The sequence below is a fragment of the Aspergillus brasiliensis genome (genome assembly GCF_001889945.1).
Source record: "Aspergillus brasiliensis CBS 101740 unplaced genomic scaffold ASPBRscaffold_3, whole genome shotgun sequence".
NCBI lineage: Eukaryota > Fungi > Ascomycota > Eurotiomycetes > Eurotiales > Aspergillaceae > Aspergillus > Aspergillus brasiliensis.
The window spans coordinates 592655-611989 of record NW_027137444.1 but is presented as its reverse complement, the minus strand read 5'-3'; the positions used below and the strand labels follow the sequence as shown (position 1 = coordinate 611989).

The window sequence follows — 19335 nt, the reverse complement described above, 5'->3', positions numbered from 1 at the left end:
GATATGATGATGAAGAAATAATGAATGATGCAAAAATTGTTCGTGAGAATATACAACCAAGTAGCACAGCCATGGGTATCTTTAAGTCGAATCTATCTATATACTGCCAAAGAGCATCTCTATCCCGTTCGTTCATTTCGCAGACGCCGTCTCATCCTTGGACTTTTTCGACTTCTTTTGCTTCGACCCGTCATCCGACGCAGACGTCTCTCGCTTCGTCTTCTTACTCTCCTTGTCCTTCTTGTCTTTCTTCGCTTTCTTCACCTCCTTCTCCACCGACTCATCCTGACCACTAGATTCCGTCTGTTCCACCTCCGTCGCCGGCGGCGTAGGATACTCATCCTCGGGACCAGTCTCCTTCTTCTTCTTCTTTTCCTCCTTCACCAGCCTCTTCTTCTCCTGCTTCTCCTTCCTCTCCGCCCTTCTAACCTCCTTCTCCTCCCTCCTCTTCTTCCTCTCCTCTCTCCTCTTCGCCCGCTCCTCCTTCCTCTTCCTCTTCTCCTCCCTCCTCACCCGTCTCTCTTCCTCACTTTCCTCTCCCTTCTTCCTCCTCTTCTTCTCATCACTGTCCACCTCCTCCTCCCCAGCCTTCCTCTTCCTACTTCCCCCCTTCTCCTCCTCCTTGTTCTTCTCTTTATCCCCCAAAGTCCCAGGAACCACCTCCCCCCTCACAAAATACCGATACAACTCACTCGTCAACGCATTCGGCGCGCGTTTCGTCTCCCCAGCACTCTTATTCTCATCACCCACGCCCTTCAGCGCATCCTCAAAACCCCGCAACCACCATTGATTCGTAGGATCCTTGGTCGTCTTCTTCCCCACGCCTTGATTGCCTTGGCGTCGCGCAACGAGAATCGGTCGTGTCAGGCCCAGTCCGGCGTGTGTCCCCGGGCGACGGTTCGGGTTAAGTGGGTTGCCGGGTCCGGACCAGCCGTGGCGGAGGAGGTAGGCTTGGGCGTCCATTTTCTTTTATTTCTCTGAGATGTATTTAGGCTGTGTGTGGGATGTGGTAGTAGTTGTTTCGTTGAATGCGACGGACGGAACCTTTCAGCTCATATCGAGCAATCGATCGATCGATGCGGTGGGATGCAAGTATTAAAAAGAGAAGAGAAAGAAAAGGAAGAGAAGAGTCGCTATTGAAAGTACCCCCAAACACACAGGCACACAAGAAAAGAGAAGAACCGAAGAGCGCGAAGGGTTAGATCAATCCTCCGTAGATAGTGTAAGAAGGGAGGGAGATTGGAAAAAAAATCTATCTAATCCAACTCCCACCGGTTGCTTGCTTTGCTTGCTACCGATAAGATAAGTAGCCGGAATTTCATGCCAACAGTTAGTTAAAATTGGGTTGTGGAATATAGACCGAAAAATTGCAAACTTTAAATCACAGTCGCGTGGTCTAATGGTTATGATTTCTCGTTCACAGTTTTCCAAGCACGTGAGCTTGTTTACTTTCCACATCATCATCTTGATGGGGTTCCGAGAAGGTTCCCGGTTCGATCCCGGGCGCGACTATTTTTGTTCTTTTGTTTCCTTATCCTATCGAGCTTGTTATTTGGTTTGGATCTGAGTTTTGTGTCTTTTTCTTGGGGGGGGGGAGGAGAATTCTGCTTGGTATGTTCATGTGCACGATAGTCGAGTATATTTGTTTCAATTAAAACTATACTGTCTAATTTACTAGGCTGGTACGTAATAGTTACTATGTAGTAGGTATGCTATGCTTTGTCGCGTAGTCTCCTCCCTTTCTTTGACTAGTACTAGCACTACTACTTATTAACATGCTGTGACTAGTAGCTACCAGTTATTATGTTGTATACTGTGAATCTATAGGGATACTGATGTTTGCGGTATCATATGGAGTGGAGGGTAGTATTGAAGGTGGTGTTCGATACACTGTGGTACTACTATGAAAATATAAATGTTCAGACCACTCTCTTGATTACTATCAACAGTTGAACAACCACAAATTCTGAGCACCATGCGCGCCTGCTAGGAGACCCATAGAGTTGTCAATTAGTGCCAAGTAATGTCACAATGAACGAGAAGTTCAACTGCTAAGCTAATTCTCGGTCTTTGTATATTCGACACTATATTAACCATCACCACATTTCTCTTCTTGTTGTATGGCATCTTGAATAACTTTACTACTCCGTATGGGTTGATTTATCGTGCCTAGCTACTAACTAGCTAGCTAGCTATAAGTCGATTTATAGTAATGTATTAATAAGCTATAAAAATTCGAATATTATCAAGGAAACGTTAACATATAAGGAAGCCTCCACGACACGGTCTACCTTCACCTACCTAGAACGGTAAGACATGCAGAATTTCCTCCCTAGAAATGGGTGATTTCTTCAGATTGGAAGAGTCTCCACTCCGCCTGTCACCGTCCGCTAGTTCATCGTTCTAGGCTATGAAGGGCGAAGGCGGCATGCACCGCCCGCCTTGCTGTATAAGACGCCTAGTTAAGTAGTTATGGACACGCCAATTGGGTCTCCACTTAGAGTGCAAGACCATCTCAGAGAGCGCAATGAGGACCGTGCCCGCTAAGAAATTTTCAGGAATGAAAAAACTCACTATCAACTCGGAGATTCGTTGTTAATAATACCTCATAACCAATTTGTCTGACCGGACGCGGACCATTTTGTGGCTGTGGCGGTAGCCATTAGTAACGCAAGACTCCAGTCGAAGATGCCATGTGATTTCCTGTAAGTAAGCATCCAGCCATCCTTCTTTTATAAGGTTCAATGGTGAGCCTCAAAACGGGGCTCCTTTGTATGTCAAGCCATGCCTCGCTGATTGGACAGGAACCGTAACAGTAAAGTAGTAGCAGTTTTTCCCGACGGACGGATACTTTCCGCAAGGCAAACAGATGCAAGAGATAGGACGGGAGCTGCGTTAGTTGAAACCCCCTACCTAATAGTGGGTATGATATAGTTACCAAAACCTGAAAGGTCAGTCATCAGAGATCAAGTCTCTGCCAGGCACGGGACCAGAAGTCGGCTGTTTGTTACGATAAACAGACCGCAACTGGTCCCAACATCATCCAACGAAAGGAAGGTCGATTGTTGACGGCCAACGGCCGCTTCCGATGGCCAAACGGTTGGACAAATCATGGGGCAGCAAGTCGTATGGGTTGATATTTCCGATGGGGTACATTGGAATCCGGGCCGGGCGTCGACGGTGGATGATGCCACGACAACTCCATTTTGAAGTCGGCGCATGGGGAGTACCTTGCTTAGAAACCAGCATTGCAGATCTGTAAAGACAGAAGGTAGGTATAGCTCTGGAGTGAGTGTGCATCTAACTACCGGGGCTATCAACTTACTGGTTGTGTAAATAACCCAGAACTGCATGATCGAGTTTAACCTCGATGGGGTTATTTTTCTGGTCGGCAATTGCTGCCACCTAGTTGGATTTTGAAAAAAGGGCCTAAAGTACTAAGCCAGCTAGTATAGTACGTGCCCCGTGATGAATCCCAAAGGAAGGAGGAGATAGCTAGAAAGTCGCAACCCTTTCTCACTCTCTCCGCCTTCTCAGAACGACCATTGGTTGTAAGGCTATGTCGTTTAGGGAAAATAAATGCGAGACTTGCAGCAATGCTGCTGTGCAGAGATCCTTGAGATTCGAGTCGGGTGTAAGTTTGACTTGTCATCGAGCCATGGGACGGTGAGGTGGCCATTAAGGAAGGTACTAATAGCGCGGAGAAGCAAGCGTCAAATATGCCTAGATTCTAGACGCACCCAGTAAGTAATGACTAGATTGCACATCCGTACCACGTACAGACAAAAATAAAGGAAACAACAAATTATGACCTGTATGGTTCCAAGCCATCAGGAAGATAACTACTAAGTTAGAAAGACTAGCAGAGTTCAAAAGAACCAAGAACCGACCAGTCATCAGTGCGCGTGATTAATTGGGGAGAGAGAGAGAGAGAGAGAGGCGGAGGGAGAGGGGGAGAAGTTCCCAAGTCTCCGGTGTATGCAGGCCGAGCAGCTGAACAGCCGGTTTGACCAGGCACCAAGTAAGTACAACGCATAGAAGGATGGTGCATGCATCACCACCATCGACCCGAGAGTCTGGGAAGCGGTGAAACGATCAGCATGGGATTCCTACATTAAGGCAACCGCTTTCCCTTAGGCCAAACGCCAGGCTGGTTCGGGCGCCAAGCGGGCGGGTGACCATGGGATGGATTGGAGGACACATGTACGATGTAAGTAGTATGGAGTACAGGAGGGCCAACTTGCATACGGAGTACATACTACATGCGTCGACCTAAGCACGTAGTGTGCCCGGCTCACGGCGCTGACCATTCCATCCTCCATCCCTCCTCCCCCCCAGTCAATCAGTGAGTCAGTCTCGCTCGTTCGTTGCTCTCTCTTATTTTTGCTTTTTTTGGGAGGAGAGAGAGGCAGAGAGTGTGTGAGCCTTGGGATCCTTTATTTGACTTTATTCTATCCGTTTTCCTTGGTTTAGTTACCTTGGTTCATTTGTATTTTCTTTCTTTTTTTGTCACTTGATTCATTTCATTTATTTTTATTTTTATTTATATTTTTATTTATATTTATATTTATATTTTTATTTTTATTTTTATTTTCTTTTTCTATTAAAACTCCGCCCCTGAACAAGATACATCGTTGTCCAACCGTTCGTGAGGGATCACAGGCCTCAGCTCCAACGCTGATCCAGCGTGTTGTCCTGGTATATTGAGTTCCATGGTGTAGTCCATCTAGGAATAGCTGGATGTAACGTAGCCCCCTCCCAGCCAGCCTCCCACACTTCCACTAAACTAAACTTCAAGTGGTGGGTATGACAACACCACGGAATTTCAAAGAATCCCGACCATAAATGAGGTAGTCCAGAGGAAGAACCCATTGATGTGTTCCGCGAGAGATGTGCAGTAGTGGTGGTGGTGGTGGTGGTAGTTGTTCTTCTTCTTCTTCCCAACATTGCCCCCACCTGAGGAATTATTCCTGATCACCCGCACCGAGGTCCTGATGTGATGAGTATCATGATAATCTCCGACCATGATCCTTCCTGGAACACAGCTTGTAACTAGGTCCTGGACGCTTAAAGTCCATGCCCACAGCCACGGGGCTATACTCAAGATGGAGCCCGAGTGGAACCAACGCCCAGTGTGCGTATAAGGAGGAGTCCCTCTCAGTGTCTAGTCTTTAATTTCTACCAGTGAGATACAATGGATCTAGCGCTAAGAGAGAGAGAGAGAAAGAGAGAGAGAGATACGGAGCACCCTCAGCAAATTAATCCACTCCGGAGCGGCTGCACGCAATGCCGTGGTTTTAGTGACCCTGAACGATGGAGGGTTGGAACGGGTTTTGGTTTGCCTGTAGTGGGCGCTGCGGGCGCTACGGGCGAGGGTTGAAAGGGAAGCACGTCCGAAGCTTCAAATCCTTCAACCAGAGTGTTGGTAACGCTGCCTGACGCTTGCATGCCTGATATTGCGGGCAGCAACCGCTAGGCCCACGGAGATATTGTGCGTTAGTGGCTCCCCCCTCCCCCCCCAAGGAAACTTTCCTGTATTCAACTAAGTGTGGGAGACGGTCCGCATCCCGCCCGGAAGTCACTTGGTCTAAATTTGATTGAGGACCCATCCATGGTTGCTGTCTCCCTCGATCCTGGCTCGTCTCAATCTCTTTGGTTCTCCCCTCACAACCTCCGTTTTATAGCGTCGGGCAAACTGATCCTGCCCTAATCTACTCTCGGCCATTAGACAGATGGCTTCTGTTTAGTTTTTGAGTTTTCTTTTTATTTTTTTTTATTTTTTTTTTATTTTATAATTTTTTTCCTTCTGTTTTTGCTTGGTTTTTTTCCCCCATCCTATCTTCCCATAATTTCCCTTTGTGAATTTTCCTCCTTTGGTATCTACACAGTCGCGCTCACTGTATATCCGGATGATCCCTCATTATTGTGATCACCATTATTTTCCCATCTCTCGTCTGGTTACTGGTAAGACGGATACATACAAGCCGCGAACCGAGGCAATGGCAACTCGTATCAAAACCTCAGGCAGGAAGACGAATAATTGAATCTTCTTTGGCACCGGTTGGGAGGACAGGTGCCATACTAGAGGGACGGAATATCAACGACATGTTCGATACCAATCATTTACCGCCAGCCTCGAACTGGTCTAAGGTATCGATCTGTGTGAGAGTGGACGGGTAATTGGCGACCCGAAGTTAGGTACCCATTTGTGCTTCTTGGCTTTGTGGAAGCGAAACGAAAAGGAGGGAAATACTGGGGGTAGAGAAGAAGTGGTAGATTAGAAGGAGACCGATATAAAGAAATTCAATATTACCCAGTATGGAAAAAGCAAACCAAAAAGAAAAAATACCCGGGAATGGAAGAAAAGAAAAAAGGCAAAGGCCGGAAATACTACGGAGTAGGAAAAGGTAAAAAGAGGGAGACAAAAAGGAAAGGGAGAGGGGAAAAAGAGAAAGAGAAAATGAAAATGAAAGAGGAAAGAAACTGGGAAGAAGAAAGGGAAAAAAAAAAAGAAAGAAAAAAAAAGAAGTAAAGAGACAAAAGACAAAGACTAATGGAGGAGACGCTAAGCTACTTACCTGCTTCGAACTCGTGGTGGATACAAGCTGTATGTATTTTATGCGCGTATGATATACCGACTACCTATGTATCCAGGATTAGCCCCTGTGGATATAGCATGTAGTATGTAGGTCCGGGTGCACCACCTGGTAACACCTGGGAGCCACTAGCCAAACTCCCTGGATAGTGCGTCTGTAATCTGTATGTTGTGGTAGTTAGCTTGTAGTATGTAGTAGTATGTATGGAGTACCAACCATACATACCTAGTACATCGTGCATCCACCCTGGGATCGGTGCCAAACAGCAGGCACACACAAACGTTGGACGTGTCGCCCTGAGAAGGCATGGGGCGCCACCCGGCCGTTTTTTATCCTATTTCCTCTTCGCCAAGGGGGAAATGATCTGATGGGATTGATTGATAGGACACAAGGGACTGTAATCAGGACAGCAGAGGATTGATACCGGATTATTGATCCCAGGTATTGGATGTCAGTTGGAGGAGAACAGAGAGTCAGGACCTTAGTGATCCGCGTAGCTGCCCAGAGGTGCTAGAGAAGCCATGTACCATGGTTGCCGGAGGGGCTCTACTTCCGGAGGAACCAATGATGCTCGGAAGGCGCCAGATCGATACCATCCCCGACGCATCCTGAACCCATGTCGGTAGTCGACCAACATCCTGACTCGCAGCAGAGATGCCATCTACAGCAAACCACCAATCTCTGAACCTCCACGTCTCAACTGGCAGTACGGAGTAGTCAAAACACAAATCCAAGCCAGTCTAGCCGCCAGATTGTCCCCTTCAGCTGCAGCTGCTTGCCCTGGTGTCTTTCCCCCCCCCCCAAACACTCTCTTTCTTGGTCTCTTTGGGTCTTTTGGACCTCTCTCCGTGCTTTCTCCCTTTCTCCCCTGCGCTTCCCACCATTCCAGCCCTTTTCCCAGGCCCTCTAACCGCCCCGCCTTCGCGCCCGTGGGCCCAACGGGGTCAAGACAGCGGCTGCAACAACCTTAAAGGCAGGGTTGCTTGCTTTTTGCCTTCTTCTTTGCGCTCTACTCCGTATCCACAACAACCCCCCCCTCTCTCCGCTGTCCGAATGCTCTCGCACTTCCGGGATCGGATTTTCCCTTTTTGATCCGATGATCCAGTCCAATTGACCTAACACTCGATCGTCCTTCCCCGATCCATGGTTGTTCATTAGTCGCTTCTCTCCCCATAACGCCTGACACTTGTTGTTGTTATCGAGGAATTTTTTTTTTCTTCTTACTTTTTCTCATTTTTTTTATTTATCTTTTTTTTTTTTATAATCTCCTATGCCGCTGCCGTGACCGCTACTTTCTCTTTTGTTCTCTTCCCCCCGACGGTTTCCTGTCCTTGCGGGGAGGAGACTTGTTTCTTCCCCCTTTCGTATTTAGTACCCTCATTCCTCCTTGTGCCTCGGCCGAGACTTGGGAATAGTTACTCTTCTCCACTGTGTGACTACTGTGTGTGCGTGTGTGTGCGCGTGTGCACGGGTGTGCGGGCATCTTTGCTCTCATACCTTCCAAAACTTGCGGAATTGAATCACTCTTATTATCCTTCCTTGGCTTTCCACCCCCCTCTTCCTTCCACTCATTTTTCCCCCCTCATCGGCCACTGATTGGTTCCGCACAGCATATCTCCAGCTGTTGTGTTGCTGTTGCCATCGTCTTCTTTTCGTTTATACAACCATTCAATCATTGGCTCATTTGCGGCGCCGAACTCCAGCTTCCTCTATGTGCCACCTGACTTTCGATTCCCGGATATCATCTACAGCCTGCATACACCCTGTCGGCTAACATTGGCGTTTTACGCTACCGTCACCGAATTCGCCGGTATTTGATCGAACGTACCTCTGTATCTCTACCATATCTTGAGCAGGAAAAGACGGACTTCCTTCTCTGTGACCCGATTCCTCAACTTGGGGTTCCATGTTTGAAATCGGACGAATTTTGCATCAGCCAATTACTATGGCTTCGCCGAATCGCAATAACTATACCTACCAAGGCCTAGGATCCTATGATACCGGCCGTTCCAGGCAAAACTCGGATGCCATGGACATTCACGTCATCACGGGCCAAGAACCTCCTCGAGAACCCCCAGGCAACAACGATCCTTACGATGGCCATGGGGGTCCAAACCAAACTAGCCGTTACACCAGGTAATTCTCCCTTCATATTCTGTATATTTCGCAAAAAACCCCTTTCTCGTTGCCGTCCAAATATTCTTCGTATTCTACAACTACCGGGAGACTAATTAAGGGAACTTTCTCTTCCGTTGTTCGTTTAATTTAGGCCTCCAGACAGATGGCTCTTCTATGAAGAAAATGGGCGAACGTATCATGGATATCGCAGAGGAGTTTACCCGCTGCCGTGTGATGAAGAGGAGCAGGACCGTCTCGATATCTTCCATAAGCTGTTCACGGTAGCACGGATGTCCGAAAGCTTAATCTACGCACCTCACCCGCCCAATGGTAGAATCCTAGATCTGGGATGTGGAACTGGGATCTGGGCCATTGATGTGGCTCATAAGTATCCCAATGCTTTCGTTGTTGGGGTAGATCTAGCTCCCATACAGCCCCCCAACCATCCCAATAACTGCGAGTTCTATGCGCCTTTTGACTTTGAGGCTCCATGGACGCTGGGGGAAAATTCTTGGGATCTCATTCACCTGCAGATGGCCAGCGGCAGTGTTCTGGGCTGGCAAAACCTCTACAAACGAGTCCTAAAGCATCTTCAGCCGGGGGCATGGTTCGAACAAGTGGAAATAGATTTCGAACCCCGCTGCGACGATCGCTCCTTGGATGGACTGGCACTCCGGGAGTGGTACCAGTACCTGAAGCAGGCGACCCAAGATACTATGCGGCCCATCGCACACAGCTCGCGGGATACCATCAGACATCTGGAGGAGGCAGGCTTTACCCAAATCGACCATCAGATGGTGGGGCTGCCTCTCAATCCGTGGCACCGCGATGAACATGAGAGAAAGGTAGCCCGTTGGTACAACCTAGCCATCTCTGAGAGCATCGAGACGCTCAGCCTCGCCCCTTTCAGTCGAGTCTTCAAGTGGGATTTGGAAAGGATTAGACAGATCGCGGCGGAGGTTAAGTCACAAGCCTTCAACAAAGAAATCCACGCTTACAACATCTTACACATATACCAAGCACGGAAGCCGGGCGGCCCAGTACTCTGAGAACGCAGAGAAGATCACTGCAGTGCCGGGCTGTAATGCGGAAGTCATTGCAATTACCCACATACAGCCTTTTGCGGGAGGGTTCCTCTACTTGTTCTTTTTCTTTCACTCCATCTTTCTTGATGAGGATTAGTCTCCTTGATGGGAACATACTGAAATGCATACACACCAGAGCGAGCAAGGTCCGCAAAACCACCACTGGGCTTGAACCCGTACCAATACTGCTAGGTTGGTGCAAGAACGCCAGCAACGCCGGCAGGGTTATCTTCGTTGTGCTGTTGCCTACTTCAGTGCAGACAGGTGAACAGCACAATAAGATATCAGGACATGAAGTATCCTATGAATCACACATGCAAGTGACCACCGTTGCGGAAGATGCTGTTATTAAATGCTCTTCAACAAGATGAGGTGCCACTTGACTCCAAGAAGTGATGTGATGACTATAGAGTACCGGCTTCGCCAGTGTCCAAATGCAACTCTCATTACCATGTTGTATGCGTGGGAAGTCTGCCAGTCAGGCCGACTGCATTGCAGAAATGACATAATCGTTGCAGTTGACTGAGTTCTACTCGTGACAGACCTTTCGAGGCCCCTGAACACTAGCCGCTCCATTCACACTCAATACTCTCCAATTACCGTGGCAGTTCCATGGAATAGCCACCGATTATTTGGCACTTAATTATGAACTAGACGAGAAAAGAAGCATCAAAAAAGAAGGGCTAAGAGAATACAGAGCCCTTGAAATGGTTTCTATTGGACTTTTTTTTTTTTCCCTTTCACCGAGACTCCGAACCGATCATGTACCGTAAGTATATCGAAGAGTATGCCATGTTCCTTGAGACAGCCTACCAGACGCCAAGAACCCTCTAACTGATATATAACCCAATAGATGACCCGCAAAGTAAAACAAAAGCAACACGGGAAACAGGGGGAGAAACGCAGTTTTTTAGCCCACAGAGAACTACAAATCAACGCCGTCGACCTTTTTGACCTCGTGTGCTGCCGTTCCTACCTCCACTTACACTGTCCTTCTCCCCATCCCCATTGGCATTTGTTCGGTCTCGGGCTGCGCCTGGACTACGCCTCCTCATTGTCCCAGGCCCAACGGCGACGATATCGTCCTCGCTTTCACTGTCCGAAATATCGAGAAGAACAGGCATGCGGAACGAGGCGACAACATCCTCATCCGCACTGTCCTTGTTTACTTCGATTGTAAGAACGTCAGGGACTTCATCTTCCTGGTCTAGACGGCGCTGGTGAATCTCTTCCGCTGGGTGAATGTCGAATTCATCCTCGCGCTCGACATATTCGACGTTCTCTTCGACCTCGCCGAAGTCAGGGGCCAGGGCTGACCATTTTTGAGGCGTCACAATCGACCAGGTATAGATGCATCCGGATTCTAAGCCGCAGGCAACCACCATCGGGCGGCTAGGGTGCCACTCGACCACTCCTAACTCTTCGCGCGGGCCTTCCAATATCTTGACCAGGGAGCCGTGGCTCCGTTCCCAGACATAGATGTCAGGGTTCATGAATGTGGACGCAGTAACAAATTCCCCGGTGGAAGAAAATGCGACATGATTCCAGCTTAAACGGTTCACCACATCTTGGAACTTATGTTCTACCTGGAGTTTGATGTTGCTAGGCTCTAGATCGACGCCTAGTTGCGAGAGGTCCGGCATGAGAATTGTGCGTATAACGCGATCAGAGCTGTTGACTAGTAGATCCCGACCGTTACTCGCTAGGCGAAGTAAAATTACCACACCGTTGCAGAGCCGAGTGGAATGTATTGTGGTACAGGTTTGTGTCTCGATTATATTAATCCAACCCTTCGAGGTACCTGCTATGATATGGTTCCCTAAAGCAGTGAAGATCGTAACGCACGTGGAATGTTTTGCATCTTGAGCTGCTTGTTTTGCAGCAACGGCGGGGTCGACTTCTTCGTTCTTTGGAGGCGGAGGGCGGAACGGAGCGGATGGGAGGATGCGTTTGACGGGCTTTGGTAATGAAACATCCACGAGGACAGGCTGATCTTCGAAGAGAGACGCTACAAAGAGCAAGCTGCAGGGTAAATGCGTCAACAATGTGCTAGCCGCTGAGCGATAGGATGGCTGTCATACTGGTTATAAGGGTGTAGTTCTGCGATATAAACAGGAGCTTCGAAGCGAACGGTGCGGACCCGGGAGCCATCTTTCAAATCCCATAGAATACATTTCCAGTCTTGAGATGAACTCAGAAGATAACGGCCGTCTCTTGACCAACTGTACACCGCCTGTAATTAGCATCAAGGTGTGTAGGGTGGGTGGCGCCCAGGGGTGCGTGGGTAGCCTACCTTAGTGACTGAATCTGCCTGGTATGACCTCGTAGCTTCCGCGCAACCCCGTTGGTTTCCACATCGAAAATGACTACTGTTCCATCGACCTGAGACACGGTTATTGATTTGAACTTGAAGCAATCTCCGCATATTGTTGGCAACCAACCCGTCCAGACGCCAGATAGTCTCCTTTGCGATTAAACCGTAGGCAAGTCGCATGTCCACTTCCTGGTAGAGGGTCAGTGATCACACCGTAAAAGATGGGAAGTGCGCGACATACTCAGCTTCTCCGACAATGTATCCGGATAATCCTGAGCTAGGACGAAGGGATCAACAAGAGATAAATTCATGATGTTCGATTCACACTGAATGTTTCGGCAAGCGTCAAGTCAAAGCCAGAAAGTCAAACGACAAAAGAGGCGGTAATTTCCCAGCCTGCGAAGAAGGCCGGGAGATTCGCTCGGGAGCAAACATCCAGTGTAGTCAATAGCCGCAGAGTTAATGAACTACAGCCGGGCGGGGGAGGGAAATACCGGCTGGTGAAAGGTGAATTGAAGCCGAAGGGGAAATAAAGCGACGGGCGGGCGGTGAAGAGGTCACATAAATTTGTCAATTGCCTCTCCAGTGAGTGGTCGAAAACTGCACTCTGAGTGGTGGAGAGTTCACTGCCACCTCAACTATGGCCCCACTCTGAGTTTAGCGTTACGGACTTTTAAAGGGCCGGGTGGTCGCGCTAGCTTGCGGCTCAGAAAACTCGTTGCCCCATCGCCGACTAACCTGACGTCCAACCGTCTCCCTTTCATCACCTCAACACGCCTCCTGTCCATCGCTTAACACCCCCGACCATCGCGCTTTGCATCGCGATATCACTTTCCGAGCTGGAGATATCGCCAAGATCGACCGTGACCCTCTTTTTCCCGCCCCTTTCGAGCTTCGCGCAGTCGGTGGATAAGGTCGCAGGCGCCCTCGTGGCAAGGGCTGCCAGAGGCCTAGGCCGGCCAGTTTGCTCGCAAACATTTGCATCGTCGCTTCAGCCCATCTAGAGTGTTTATAGATCAGTGCTTCCGACACGTCAGTTTCTGTCTTACTGGGTCCCATTTCGACTCTTTCGTCATCGCATACCCCCGGGAGAATCGACTAACCGACGACACCAACCATCACCATGGCGAACGTGTACTTTCCCTACTCCAAGGCGCCTCTGCGCACCATCAAGGAGATTCAGTTTGGTTTGTTCTCACCCGAGGAGATCAAGCGGATGAGTGTGGTCCATGTTGAATATCCGGAGACGATGGTTTGTTTTTTCCTGGAGTGCCGCCCACACCGACTGAACGTGGCAAAACGCTAACGCGGGAACACAACAAACAGGACGATCAACGGCAACGGCCGCGCACGAAGGGTTTGAACGATCCACGCTTGGGAACGATCGATCGGCAATGGAACTGTGAAACTTGTGAGGAAGGCCAGAAGGAGTGTCCTGGTCATTTCGGACATATTGAGCTTGCCACACCGGTTTATCATATTGGTACGTCGTCGGCCAGCCAGGGGAGATCCTATCATTTGCTAACGTTTGCTCCAGGTTTCTTGACGAAGATCAAGAAGCTTCTTGAGACGGTCTGCCACAACTGTGGCAAGATCAAAGCCAATACGGTTAGTCATCCCTTATGGGATGGCAACTCTATCACGGCATATTTGCTGACATAGAACCAGTCCGACCCCAAGTTTTTAGAAGCTCTGCGCATGCGAGACCCCAAAAGACGATTCGACCACATCTGGCGACTATCCAAAGACGTTCTTATCTGCGAAGCCGACCCTCCCCCGGACGATGACGAGCCTTTCTCGAAAGAGAACGCCAAACCCGTTCGGATGCACGGTGGTTGCGGTAATGCCCAGCCTCAGATTCGGAAAGAAGGTATTACTCTTGTTGGAACGTGGAAGCCGAACAAGATGATGGACGAGATGGACATGCAGCAGCCCGAAAAGAAGGTTATCACTCCGCAGGTTGCCCTGAACGTTTTTCGTAACATTTCTTACGAGGATGTTCGTATCATGGGTCTGAGCAATGACTATGCCCGTCCTGAGTGGATGGTTATTACCGTCTTGCCGGTTCCCCCTCCTCCTGTTCGTCCCAGTGTGCTTGTCGGTGGCAGCACCAGCGGCCAGCGTGGTGAGGATGATCTGACATATAAGCTGGCTGAAATTGTCAGAGCCAACCAAAATGTTCAACGCTGTGAGCAGGAAGGCGCCCCAGAGCACGTCGTGCGCGAATTCGAGTCCCTCTTGCAGTACCATGTCGCCACCTATATGGACAACGATATTGCTGGCCAGCCGAAGGCCATGCAGAAGTCGAATCGCCCCGTCAAGGCTATCCGGAGCCGTCTGAAGGGTAAGGAAGGTCGTTTACGACAGAACTTGATGGGTAAGCGTGTGGATTTCTCTGCACGTACTGTCATTACTGGTGACCCCAACTTGTCTCTGGAGGAGGTCGGTGTTCCGAAGAGTATCGCGAGAACCTTGACTTATCCCGAGGTTGTGACGCCCTACAACATCGAAAAATTGCAGCAACTGGTATCGAACGGTCCGAATGAACACCCTGGTGCTCGGTATATTGTCCGAGACAACGGCGAGCGCATTGATCTTCGTCATGCCAAGAGAGCCGGTGGTCAACAGTTGTTGTACGGATGGAAGGTCGAGCGTCACATCATGGATGGCGATGTCATCCTGTTCAATCGACAGCCCTCTCTTCACAAAGAGTCCATGATGGGTCACCGTGTTCGTGTCATGCCATATTCCACGTTCCGGTTGAACTTGTCTGTCACTACTCCTTACAACGCTGATTTCGATGGTGATGAGATGAACTTGCATGTCCCTCAGAGCGAGGAATCGCGCGCGGAACTGAGTCAATTGGCATTGGTCCCCATGAACATCGTGTCTCCCCAGCGAAACGGCCCGCTCATGGGTATTGTGCAGGATACGCTTTGCGGTATCTACAAGATTTGCCGGCGTGATGTCTTCTTGACCAAGGATCAAGTGATGAACGTCATGATGTGGGTTCCTGATTGGGATGGGGTGATTCCCCCCCCGGCAATTTTGAAGCCTAGACCTCGCTGGACAGGAAAGCAGATGATCAGTATGGCGCTTCCTTCTGGCCTCAACCTTCTGCGTGTGGATAAGGATAACTCGCCGCTTTCTGAAAAGTTCTCTCCTCTGGCTGACGGTGGTCTCCTCATTCATAACGGACAGCTGATGTATGGCATGTTCTCTAAGAAGACTGTTGGTGCTAGCGGTGGTGGTGTCATCCATACTATTTTCAACGAGTATGGTCATGGTACGGCTGTTGCTTTCTTCAATGGTGCCCAGAGAATCGTCAACTACTGGCTTTTGCATAACGGTTTCAGTATCGGTATCGGTGACACTATCCCTGATGAGCTTACGATTCAGCGGATTGAGACCTGTGTGCGCAACAGGAAGAAGGAGGTCGAGTCGATTACTGCAAGTGCTACTGACAACACTCTCGAGCCTCTGCCCGGTATGAACGTCCGTGAGACCTTCGAGAGTAAGGTTTCCCGTGCTCTGAACAACGCTCGTGATGAGGCTGGTAGTGAAACCGAGAAGAGTTTGAAGGATCTGAACAACGCTATTCAGATGGCGCGGTCTGGTTCTAAAGGTTCAACTATCAACATTTCCCAGATGACTGCCGTGGTCGGACAACAGTCCGTCGAAGGAAAGCGTATTCCTTTCGGATTCAAGTATCGTACCTTGCCTCACTTCACCAAGGACGATTATTCGCCCGAGTCTCGTGGATTTGTTGAGAACTCTTACTTGCGTGGTTTGACGCCCACCGAGTTCTTCTTCCACGCCATGGCTGGTAGAGAAGGTTTGATTGATACCGCTGTCAAGACTGCTGAAACCGGTTACATTCAACGTAAGCTGGTTAAGGCTCTTGAAGAGGTCATGGTCAAGTATGATGGCACTGTTCGTAACTCTCTGGGTGATATCATTCAGTTCATCTACGGAGAGGATGGTCTTGACGGTGCTCATATCGAGAACCAGCGGGTGGACATCATCAAGTGCTCGGATGATAAGTTCCGGGAACGTTTCCGTGTTGATCTGATGGATCCTGAGCGTACGCTGGGACCGGAGGTTCTCGAGCAGGCCAACGAAATCGCAGGTGACGTCGAAGTCCAGAGACATCTGGATGACGAGTGGGAGCAGCTTCTTAAGGATCGCGCGTTCCTCCGCAGTGTGGCCAAGGAAGACGAGGAGATGATGCAGCTCCCGATCAACGTGCAGCGTATTTTGGAAACTGCCAGAACCACTTTCAGAATCCGTGAAGGTACCATCAGCGATCTTCATCCCGCGGAGGTCATTCCTCAAGTGCGCTCTCTGCTGGATCGTTTGCTTGTGGTGCGTGGTAACGATATCATCTCGCGGGAAGCCCAGGAAAATGCGACATTGCTCTTCAAGGCCCAGCTTCGCAGCCGTCTCGCCTTCCGCAGGTTAGTTACGGAGTACTCCATGAATAAGCTGGCATTCCAGCATGTTATTGGAGCCATTGAGAGCCGGTTCGCCAAGGCTGGTGCCAATCCTGGTGAAATGGTTGGTGTGCTTGCTGCTCAGTCTATTGGTGAGCCTGCCACGCAGATGACACTGAACACTTTCCACTTTGCTGGTGTCTCGTCCAAGAACGTTACTCTGGGTGTTCCTCGTCTCAAGGAAATTCTGAACGTTGCTACCAACATCAAGACCCCCTCTATGACGGTCTATCAGGAAGCTGCTCGGTCCTTTGACAAGGAGGGTGCCAAGCAGTTGCGAAGCGCTGTCGAACACACCAGCTTGCGCTCCGTTACGGAAGCCACCGAGATCTACTACGATCCCGATATCCAAACCACTGTCATTGAAAATGATCGGGACATGGTCGAGTCCTACTTTATCATTCCCGAAGATGTCACGGATGATGCGTCGCGCCAGTCTAAGTGGTTGCTCCGTATCATCCTTAGCCGGCCGAAGCTTCTGGATAAGGGTCTTACTGTGCAGGACGTTGCGTCTAGGATCAAGGCGGCCTACCCCAAGGATATTGCTGTTATCTTCAGTGATAACAACGCCGATGAGCAGGTTATCCGTATTCGTCAAATCCAGGATTACAAGGAGGACGAGGAGGATGACGATATCGAATACGATGTTACGCTCAAGAAGCTGGAGCAGCATCTGCTTGACACTCTTACCCTCCGTGGTGTTCCTGGCGTCGAGCGGGCGTTCATTAACGAGAAGAGCAAGGTTAGAGTTTTGGAAGATGGCTCATTGTTCGCAAGCAAGACCGATCCACTTTGCAAGGAGTGGGTCCTCGAAACAAGTGGCTCGTCCCTGGGTGAGGTTCTGGCAATCCCCGGTGTTGATGCTACTCGCACGTACTCCAACCAGTTTATCGAGGTCTTTGAGGTCTTTGGTATCGAAGCTGCACGGACAGCTGTTCTTCGCGAGTTGACCCAAGTGCTTGCGTTTGACGGTTCTTACGTCAACCACCGCCATTTGGCGCTGCTGGTCGATGTGATGACTGTGCGAGGCTACCTGACACCCGTCACTCGCCACGGTATCAACCGTGCGGATAACGGTGCACTCATGCGTTGTTCGTTCGAAGAAACTGTCGAGATTCTGTTGGAAGCGGCTGCTTTCGGAGAGCTGGACGACTGCCGTGGTGTTTCTGAGAACCTTATCTTGGGCCAGATGGCCCCTGCTGGTACCGGAGAGTTTGATATCTACCTGGACCAGAACCTCATGAACACGGTTGTGTCGAACAATGCTCGCTTCGGTGTTATGGGAGCCATCGGCGCCAAGGATGCGATCATCTCCGATGGTGCTGCTACTCAGTATGACACGGGCTCCCCTATGCAGGAGAGCGCTTACATCGGCACCCCCGACCCCGAGTCGAACTTCTCTCCCATTCGCCAAGCCGGCGCCGAGACTCCTGGTGGTTTTACCGAATACCAGCCTACTGGCGGCTTTGGAGGCGGGTTCAGTCCGGCGGCTACAAGCCCTGCAGGCTATTCTCCCAGCAGTCCGTTCAGCGCGAACCCGACGTCGCCTGGTTATTCCCCGACATCGAGCTATTCCCCCACGTCCCCGGGCATGGGTATCACCAGTCCTCGTTTCATGTCGACGTCTCCTGGGTTCTCACCCGCGAGTCCGTCATTCGCTCCGACGTCACCGGCCTACTCTCCTACCTCTCCTGCGTATGGCCAGGCATCTCCTACGTCGCCCTCTTACTCGCCAACTTCGCCAGGGTTCTCGCCGACGTCGCCGAACTACAGTCCTACTTCACCCAGTTTCAGCCCGGCTTCACCGGCCTTTAGCCCAACCTCGCCTAGCTACAGCCCGACAAGCCCTGCTGTTGGTGGCGTTGGCCGGCATCTATCACCCACTTCCCCCACCTCACCTAAGTACACGCCTACTTCGCCTGGGTGGTCTCCTACGAGCCCCCAGACGTATTCTCCTACATCTCCCAACTTTGCCGGCTCGCCAACGTCCCCTGGAGGACCAACTTCTCCTGGCTACAGCCCGACGTCGCCGGCTTTTAGCCCTACGTAAGTCACTCGAATGGCGATTGAGAAGTCTTTGGTTACTGACTGAAAATGCAGATCTCCACGCCAGTGAAATCCTAAGATGGTTGCTCTGCTTCTTTCTGACCTTCGCTGTATCATTGTACTATCACCTACCTCCCAGACGACGTCTAAGAGGAAGAAAAGAAAAAAACATCTTGCATTGTATGTTGCGGAATTGGTTGGTTATTTCATGCAGAATTTGGGGCGCCTGTAGCCTTTCCCTTTCACCCATCCGTTTTTAACTGTATGTTTTTCTCTTCTTGCGCCAGCCTGCAGGTCGATCCCCTCTTATCCCGTATTAGTTACTTTTTCTACCTTTTTTTTTTTTTTTCGAGCCAGCCTGCTGAAATTGCGAACGGTTTTGTGGGTTGGTGATATTCTGTGTTTTGTTTGCTTTCCCCTTTTTTGTGCACATTGAACTACCAAGCGTTTAGACTTGAGGATGCTTGTGGACCATGACTCGGTTATGAGAATACGATGGTCCTCTCCGGAGATGGTGTTGTTTTCTCTGAGTTTGCATCGAGGACGAGTTATTGCGTGTATTGCTGCGATCGATCAATATCCCTATGCTTTGTACACAGACGACTGCAGATGGGTTATGGGCGAGACCGGAGGTCAATAATAATGAAAATGGTTGCCAACACATGTGCCTTGTAGTGATCGAT

The 19335-nt window shown here is 49.9% G+C and overlaps 6 protein-coding genes and 1 non-coding gene across 7 annotated transcripts; 3 read left to right on the top strand and 4 right to left on the bottom strand.

The window, feature by feature from the left end:
- Positions 1–15: 15 nt before the first annotated feature.
- ASPBRDRAFT_39449 (uncharacterized protein) lies at positions 16–1321 on the bottom strand. The gene has a single exon (XM_067624149.1). The coding sequence runs from the start codon at positions 961–963 to the stop codon at positions 133–135; it is 831 nt and encodes a 276-aa protein (XP_067481567.1). The 5' UTR covers positions 964–1321; the 3' UTR covers positions 16–132.
- Positions 1322–1385: 64 nt separating this feature from the next.
- On the top strand, positions 1386–1512 carry ASPBRDRAFT_t101. Its single transcript has one exon. It is a non-coding gene; the product is annotated as a tRNA-Val (tRNA).
- A 1527-nt stretch (positions 1513–3039) lies between these two features.
- Positions 3040–3679, bottom strand: ASPBRDRAFT_27354 (uncharacterized protein; the record flags this gene model as incomplete). Its single annotated transcript, XM_067622360.1, has 3 exons — positions 3040–3256; positions 3326–3405; positions 3521–3679. The coding sequence occupies 3 exons, from the start codon at positions 3677–3679 to the stop codon at positions 3040–3042; spliced, it is 456 nt and encodes a 151-aa protein (XP_067481566.1).
- Positions 3680–4612: 933 nt separating this feature from the next.
- On the bottom strand, positions 4613–5161 carry ASPBRDRAFT_39447 (uncharacterized protein). The gene has a single exon (XM_067624148.1). The coding sequence runs from the start codon at positions 4945–4947 to the stop codon at positions 4666–4668; it is 282 nt and encodes a 93-aa protein (XP_067481565.1). The 5' UTR covers positions 4948–5161; the 3' UTR covers positions 4613–4665.
- A 3341-nt stretch (positions 5162–8502) lies between these two features.
- On the top strand, positions 8503–9763 carry ASPBRDRAFT_120804 (uncharacterized protein; the record flags this gene model as incomplete). The annotated part of the gene is made up of 2 exons (XM_067617384.1): positions 8503–8732; positions 8866–9763. The coding sequence occupies 2 exons, from the start codon at positions 8503–8505 to the stop codon at positions 9761–9763; spliced, it is 1128 nt and encodes a 375-aa protein (XP_067481564.1).
- Positions 9764–10731: 968 nt separating this feature from the next.
- Positions 10732–12424, bottom strand: ASPBRDRAFT_52451 (Set1-mediated histone H3-K4 methylation subunit Swd1; the record flags this gene model as incomplete). Its single annotated transcript, XM_067626904.1, has 5 exons — positions 10732–11821; positions 11881–12021; positions 12093–12181; positions 12241–12302; positions 12355–12424. 5 exons carry the CDS (start codon positions 12422–12424, stop codon positions 10732–10734), a joined length of 1452 nt encoding a protein of 483 aa, XP_067481563.1.
- A 419-nt stretch (positions 12425–12843) lies between these two features.
- Positions 12844–19001, top strand: ASPBRDRAFT_39443 (DNA-directed RNA polymerase II subunit RPB1). The gene is made up of 5 exons (XM_067624147.1): positions 12844–13365; positions 13440–13596; positions 13651–13721; positions 13782–18652; positions 18707–19001. The coding sequence occupies exons 1-5, from the start codon at positions 13237–13239 to the stop codon at positions 18720–18722; spliced, it is 5244 nt and encodes a 1747-aa protein (XP_067481562.1). The 5' UTR covers positions 12844–13236; the 3' UTR covers positions 18723–19001.
- Positions 19002–19335: the final 334 nt, after the last annotated feature.

What these genes read in the sequence shown, in the direction of transcription:
- ASPBRDRAFT_39449 (XM_067624149.1), bottom strand. Translation starts at nt 963, where the DNA reads ATGGACGCCCAAGCCTACCTCCTCCGCCACGGCTGGTCCGGACCCGGC.
- ASPBRDRAFT_39447 (XM_067624148.1), bottom strand. Translation starts at nt 4,947, where the DNA reads ATGTTGGGAAGAAGAAGAAGAACAACTACCACCACCACCACCACCACT.
- ASPBRDRAFT_39443 (XM_067624147.1), top strand. Translation starts at nt 13,237, where the DNA reads ATGGCGAACGTGTACTTTCCCTACTCCAAGGCGCCTCTGCGCACCATC. An exon ending in TTGAATATCCGGAGACGATG is followed by an intron (nt 13,366 to 13,439) that starts GTTTGTTTTTTC and finishes CACAACAAACAG; the next exon opens with GACGATCAACGGCAACGGCC. An exon ending in CACACCGGTTTATCATATTG is followed by an intron (nt 13,597 to 13,650) that starts GTACGTCGTCGG and finishes CGTTTGCTCCAG; the next exon opens with GTTTCTTGACGAAGATCAAG.